Source organism: Leptosomus discolor, unplaced genomic scaffold (assembly GCF_034619465.1).
Source record: "Leptosomus discolor isolate bLepDis1 unplaced genomic scaffold, bLepDis1.hap2 HAP2_SCAFFOLD_170, whole genome shotgun sequence".
In the NCBI taxonomy this organism is placed as follows: Eukaryota; Metazoa; Chordata; class Aves; order Leptosomiformes; family Leptosomidae; genus Leptosomus; species Leptosomus discolor.
In genome coordinates, this window is record NW_028237848.1 from 115615 (window position 1) to 122662 (window position 7048).

The 7048-nt window shown below is 74.1% G+C and overlaps 1 protein-coding gene across 1 annotated transcript; it reads left to right on the top strand.

Annotated features, from left to right (window-relative positions):
• Positions 1–2311: 2311 nt before the first annotated feature.
• Positions 2312–6911, top strand: LOC147412625 (nitric oxide synthase 3-like; the record flags this gene model as incomplete). Its single annotated transcript, XM_086481174.1, is given in 21 exon segments — positions 2312–2778; positions 3713–3815; positions 4245–4393; positions 5071–5233; positions 5314–5331; positions 5333–5406; positions 5499–5541; positions 5544–5642; positions 5731–5826; positions 5828–5874; positions 6082–6103; positions 6106–6217; positions 6220–6260; positions 6343–6369; positions 6372–6416; positions 6418–6431; positions 6548–6653; positions 6655–6705; positions 6707–6763; positions 6837–6872; positions 6874–6911. Coding segments are annotated over 21 exon segments (1808 nt in total), but the record flags the coding sequence as incomplete, so codon positions are not given.
• Positions 6912–7048: the final 137 nt, after the last annotated feature.

Sequence of the window (7048 nt, forward strand, 5' to 3'; positions counted from 1 at the left end):
CCAGTCCCAGTCCTGGTCCGAGTCTTAGTCCAAGTTTCAGTCCCAATCATGATGCTGGTCCGGATGCTGGTCCCAGTCCCACTCCAGTCCTAATCCCAGTCCAGTCCCCATCTCAATCCCAGTCCCGTCCAAATCACAGCTCATGTCCCAGGTCCAGTTTCAGTCCAGTCCCAGTCCCAATCATGATACTGGTCCCAGTGCATGTCCCAGTCCCAGCTCAGTTGCAGTCCCAGTGCCAGTGCCACTCCCGTCCCAGTCCCGTCCCGGTCCCGGTCCCAGTCCCAGTCCCAGTCCCGTGCCACTCCCGTCCCAGTCCCAGTCCCAGTCCCGTCCCAGTCCGGCCGCCCCGCCGGGCTCTGTCCCAGGTGCTGAAACGGGCGCCGGACCCGGCCCGGACCCGCTGCGGGGGCTGCGGCCGCCGGGACCCGACCGGCTCGGCACGGCCCGGCACGGCCCCAACCGGTCCCCTTGCCGGGCCGTGCTGGGCCGTGCCGTGCCGTGCCGAGCCGTGCCGTGCCGTGCCGAGCCGTGCCGTGCCGAGCCGAGCCGTGCCGAGCCGAGCCGAGCCGAGCCGAACCGAGCCGTGCCGAGCCGAGCCGAGCCGAGCCGAGCCGAGCCGTGCCGTGCCGAGCCGAGCCGAGCCGTGCCGTGCCGAGCCGTGCCGTGCCGTGCCGAGCCGAGCCGTGCCGTGCCGAGCCGTGGCGTGCCGTGCCGAGCCGTGCCGTGCCGAGCCGAGTCGTGCCGTGCCGTGCCGTGCCGCGCTAAGCCGAGTTGAGTCGAGCCGAGCCGAGCTCAGCCGAACCAGGTCGAGCCGAGAACAGCCGGAGCGCCTGCGTCAGGGCGGGGGGAGCTGTGGGGCGGGGGGAGCTGTGGGGCGGGGGGCTGCGGGGCAGGGGCTGAGCCGTGGGGCAGGACGAGCCCTGAGCCGCCCCCAGCCCCCCCACCTGCCCCAGGTCCGAGTACCCGCCCCCCCCGGAAGTGCAGCCAATCGGATGGGCGCTCTGCAGTGATTGGCAGGGCTGTCCCGCCCCCGGCGAGGATGGGGGAGCTGGAGGGGGCGGGGCACGGGGCCGGCTGGGGGGCGGGGCCAGCCCCGGGGAGCGGGAGCAGCCCGGGACCCCCCACGGGGACGGGGTGACCGGGACCCCCCGCCTCGCGCTGGGAGGGGCCGCGGGGCTGCAGCCGCCCCCCCCCCCGTGCCCCCTCAGGGGTCCCGCGGCCCCCCCCAGTGATGCCCGTCACCCCTGGTGCCCCCCCGGTGCCCCCCCGCTTCCCCCCGGCGCAGGAAGGAACCGCCGCGGCCGGGGCCGGGCGCGGTTTCCCGTCGGCTGCGGGGGCCGCGGGTTGCGACCACCCCCTCCTCCCGGCAGGGCCCCGGGGGACCCCGCACCCACTCCCGGGGCGCGCCCCGCTCCCCTCCCCCCTTCGCACCCCCAGAACATCCCACCCTCCCCCGCCCCGCGGGTCCTTGCACCCCTCCCGCCACACAGGGGCCCCTCCTCACCTACCCCGGGACCCCCCGCCCCGCGCTGAGGTCACCGGGGCACGCCCCCAGCCCAGCCGATAAGGCGACACCCCCCCCCGCCTCATCCCGTCGAGTCTCCCCAGGGTGACGCCCCCCACACCCCCTCCAGGGAGGGTCCCGGGGGTGCAGCCCCCCCTCGGGATGCCCGGCCCGGGGGTCCCCGGGGAGCGGCCTGGCACATCAATGGCAGGAACTGGGTGGGGAGCGCGGCCCTGCGCGGGGGGGGTGGGAAATGAGGGGCTTGCTCCGGACATCCGCCCCGCAGCCCCTGAGTGGGGGGCCAGGGGTGCCCTGGGACCTTCGCGGGGCACCCAACCTCCTGGCACAAGTGTGGGACCCCCCAGGGCGGACACGCTGCCCCATGGCCCCCCAAGGGACCCGCACCCGGCAGGAGGGTTGGGGGGGGGGGGAGGGGGGGCAGGGGGTGGCAGACCCCAACCCACGGCCCCTCGCCCCCAAACCTGCTCCTGCGTGCCGTGGGGCTGGGGGCCATGGGGGGGAGCACACTCCTCCGTGGGGCAGTGGCTGGAAGAGGTGGGGGGGGTCCCGTGGCTGTTCTGGGGGGCCATGGCTGTGCTGGGGCTCTGTAGCCATGCTGGGGGGTCCTGCGGCCGTGCTGGGGCCCTGTGGCCATGTTGGGGGTCCCATGGCTGTGCTGGGGGTCCCATGGCCATGTTGGAGCCCTGTGGCCATGCTGGGGGGTCCTGAGGCTGTGCTGGGGGGTCCTGCGGCCGTGCTGGGGGTCCCGTGACCTGGCGAGGGCCCTGCGGCTGGGCTGGGGGTCCCATGGCCATGCGGGGGGGGGTGTCCTGCGGCCGTGCTGGGGGTCCCGCGGCTACGCCGGCTGTCCTGTGGCCACGCTGGGGGTCCACAGCTGTGCCAGGGCCTTGCGGCCGCGCCGGGGGTCCTGCGCGCGCCATCCCCCTCCGTCGCTGCCGTCGCCGCGTCCCCTGCGCCGGGGCGCAGGGTGGGCAGAGCGGGTGCGAAGCCCCTCGCCCCGCGCCGCGTGGGGCGGCGTCGCGGCCGTGGGGCGCCCATTGTGCGCGGGGCGGAGGCGTGTGCGCGGCCGAGGTCACCACTTCCCCGCGGCGGCCGGAGGAAGCGGCCGCTCCCGGTGCTGGCGGCTCAGTGGCGGCGGCGATGGGCAACCTGCCGGCCGTGCTGCCCGGCGCTGCCCGCTCCTGCGGCCTCGGCCTCTGCTCCCGGCAGCTCAGCGCCGCGCCCGAGGAGAGCGCCGGCCCCGAGCGGGGCAGGTGGGTGCGCGGGGTGGCGGGGCGGGGCGGGACGGACGGGGCACCGGCGACCGCCGGGCCCTGGCACGTCGGGGCTGCCGGCTGCCGCGCCTCGACGGGGACCCCCTCGCTCGGCCCCGCTTTTGCCTGGTGCCACCGCGGCTCACGGGGGTGTCCCCGCACGGCCGGAGCCCGGGTGAGACGTGTCCCCGCCGGGGCGGCACGCGTGGTGGCTCTCGCCGGGGCGGGATGTGGCGCGGCCACGGGCGGCAGAGCCCTCCGCCCGCCTGCCCGTGGTGCCCCCCTGGCACCGCACCGGCATCCCCTGCCCCACGGCGTGTCCCCGGCAGCCCCACTGCGGAGCCCCTGGCCCCCCGTGGGGCGCGTTGGGACCTACCGGGGTGCGCTGGGGTGGACGGGACGTTCGTGTGGGGACATATGGGGAGGGGGCTTGTGGGGTCGAGAGGGGGTGGGAGGTCGAGCTGTGCCAGGACGGACACGTGGGGACACCCCAGCGCGGAGGGGACGTCCGGGAGGTCGGTTCACACAACACCCCCCCCCCCCCGGTGGCCGGGAGCCCGCGCTGACTCACGGCCATTGTTCACGCTCATGCACACGCATGAGGCCCAGGAACGCCCCACGCCCCCCCCCCCAGCTCAGCCCCATGGAGCCCGGGGCCACCGCACCAGCACCACGGGCCGGGGGTCAGGAGAGGTCCCCCGTCACCCCCCATGTCCCCAGCACAGCCCCCCCGCCCCCCCACACAACCCACCTCCACTGATCCCATCGCCCCACTGCCCCCCGGGGGTGCAAGTGTGTGTGGGGGGTCCCCCGCCTCCCCGGGTCCCCTGGCTGTGCTCTATGCGTGGAGCAGGCTGGGGGGCACCCCTCTCCACCCCCGTGCCTGGGCAGGGCTCAGGGCTGTACACCCCCCCCCCCCCCCCCCTCCCCCCAGCTCGGCGCCCACCCGCCCGGCGGAGCCCCCCCGCTTTGCCCGGCTGAAGAACTGGGAGACGGGGAGCATCGGCTACGACACCCTCTGCGCCCAGGCCCTGCAGGTGGTGGGGCTGCAGGGCTGGGGGTGCAGGGCTGGGGGGATGTGGGGCCGGGATTTACGGGAATGGGGCCCATGGGGATGGGGGTGACAGGATGGGGGTGCAGAAATGGGGGTGTAGGATGGAAGGATGCAGGAACGGGGGGCACGGGGCTGGGGGATGTGGGACTGGGAGGCGCAGGGTTGGGGTTGCAGGACTGGGCGGCGTGGGGATGGGTGTTTAGGGCTGGGGGGTGCAGGGCTGAGTGTGCGGGGCTGGGGTTTACAGGGCTGGGGGCCACGGGGCTGGGGGTGCAGGATGGGGGTGTGCAGGATGGTGGGTGCAGGGCTGTTGGGCACAGGATGGGGTATGAGTGGATGGAGGTGCAGGGCTGGCGGGGGTCTGCGACCGGGGGTGCGGGGCAGAGCCCCCCGGGTGACCCCCCCCCCCCAGGAGCTGCCCTGCTCAGGGCAGCGGTGCCTGGGCTCGCTGGTGCTGCCGCGGCCGCTGCAGGCCCCGGTGCCCGAGGGGGCCCGTCCCGCCGAGGAGCTGCTGGGCCTGGCCCGGGACTTCATCACCCAGTACTACCTGTCCCTGCGGCGGTGAGCGGGGCGGGGGGGCCACGGCACCGGCCTGCCCCAGAGCACCCCACAGTCCCATCCCTGCCCAAATGTACCCCAAAACCCCGACTGTGCCCTGAGCACCTCACAGCCTCAGCCCTGCATGAGAGAGATACCCCAGAGTGCCACCCCTGCCCCGGGACACCCCATATCCCCATCCTTGCCCCAAAGCACCCTGCACCCTCACATCCCCATCCCTACCCCAAAGTACCCCAAAACCCCGGCTGTGCCCTACTCACATCCCCATCCCTACCCCAAAGTACCTCCAAAACCCCGGCTGTTGCCCTGAGCACCCCACAACCCCAGTCCTGTATGGGACAGATACCCCATATCCCCATCCCCTGCCCCCAAAGCATCCCGTACCCCGACCCCACCCCAGGACACCTCATATCCCCATCCCTGTCCCAAAGATAACCCCCAACCCCAGCTGTGCCCAGGGCACCCCACATCCCCACCCCTGCCCCGGGACACCCCCCTATCCCCATCCCTGTCCCAAAGATACCCCCCAGCCCCAGCTGTGCCCCAGGGCACCCCACATCCCCACCTGCCCCCCCCAGGGCACCCCCCCAGCCCCGGCCCTGCCCGGGGCACCCCGCAGAAGTGCGGGGGGCTCTTGGGGAGCAGAGCGGGCGGGGGCTGAGGCACAGGGGTCCCCGCAGGGAGAACTCCCCGGCTCACGCCCAGCGGCTGCGGGAGGTGGAAGCCGCCATCGGCGCCACCGGCACCTACCAGCTGCTGGAGCCCGAGCTGGTCTTTGGGGCCAAGCAGGCCTGGCGCAACGCCGCCCGCTGCGTGGGCCGCATCCAGTGGAACAAGCTGCAGGTGAGGGCGGGGGGCGCCCCCACGGCACCCGCAGGGACCCCCTGCCCCACGCCTGCCCCACGGTTCCCCCCGTCCCGCAGGTGTTCGACGCCCGGGACTTGCGCCGGCGTGGCGGAGATGTTCAGCTTCCTCTGCACCCACATCCAGTACGCCACCAACCGCGGCAACATTCGGTGAGAGACCTGCTCGGCCGCTGGCCAGACCCCCCACCCAGGGGCAGGACCTGGTTGGTGACCCCATGCCCCGACCCCCCCCCCCCCCCCAGGTCGGCCATCACCATCTTCCCCCAGCGGACGCCGGGACGGGGAGCGATTTCCGCATCTGGAACACGCAGCTGATCCGCTACGCCGGGTACCGGCAGCCCGACGGCTCCGTGCAGGGGGACCCGGCCAATGTCGACATCACCGAGGTTGGGAGACCCCCCACCCACCCACCCCGCACCCCAGCACGTCCCCCACCGGCGCTTGCCCCTTGCCCTGACCGCTGCCGCCCCCCAGCTCTGCGTCCACTTACGGCTGGAGCCCCCGGCGGTGGCCGCTTTCGACGTCCTGCCGCTGCTGCTGCAGGGCCCCGAGGAGCCCCCCGAGCTCTTCCCCCCTCCCGCCGGAGCTGGTCCTCGAGGTGCCCCTCCAGCACCCGACGTGAGTGGGGCCGTGCCCCCCCCCCCGGCCCCAAGGGATGCTCCTGACCCCCAACAGGACACCCCGCCTGGCCGTGGGGGGTCCCAAGCACACACCCCCCAGGGAGGGGATGGGAGTGGGGCTGGGGCGGAGGCTGGGGGACCCACGCTGGGGAGCTGGGGCCGGTGTGGGTCCCCAGCCAGAGCCCCCCCCCCCCCCTCCCTGCAGGCTGGAGTGGTTTGGGGAGCTGGAGGGCTGCGGTGGTACGCGCTGCCGGCCGTCCTCTCCAACATGCTGCTGGAGATCGGGGGGCTGGAGTTCCCGGCGGCCCCCTTCAACGGCTGGTACATGAGCAGCGAGATCGGCACAGGAACCTCTGCGACAGCCAGCGCTACAACCTGCTGCCGGTGAGCCCCGCGCGCCTCCCCGCGCCCCGCGGCCCCGCACCGGGACCCCCCTCTGAGCCCCCCACCCCCGCGCTGCCGGCAGGAGGTGGCCCTGCGCATGGGGCTGGACACACACGGACGACGTCGTCCCTCTGGAAGGACAAGGCGGCGGTGGAGAGTGAACGTCGCCGTGCTGCAACAGCTACCAGGTGGGACGGCGCCGCTGGGGGGACGCCAGCACCCGCCCACGCCGCGGGGATGCTGGCACCGCCTCCACGATGCTGGGGCAGATGCCGGCCACTTCCCAGCCTTCCGTCCCCGCAGGTGGCCAAGGTGACGATCGTGGACCACCACGCGGCCACCGAGTCCTTCGTGAAGCACATGGAGAACGAGCTGCGGACGCGGGGCGGGTGCCACGGCCGACTGGGTCTGGATCGTGCCCCCCATCTCCTCCGGCAGCCTCACACCCCGTCTTCCACCAGGAGATGGTCAACTACCAGCTCTGCCCCACCTTCCGCTACCAGGTGGGCCTGGCCCCACAGCCCCACCACCCCACGGCCCCGCAGCCCCACAGCTGACCCCCTGCCCGCCCCGCAGCCCGACGCCTGGAAGGTCTACGTCTCCAAGGGCACCCACCGTCACCAGGAGGAAAACCTTCAAGGAGGTGGCCAAGTAGGTGCCCCACCCTTGTAGGGGTCTGTCCCTGCCCAAGGGGACCATGGAGGTCCCCGAGACGGGTGACACTGAGCTGCCGTGCCCCCCACGCCTCTCCACGCGCGGTGAAGATCTCAGCCAAGCTGATGGGACAA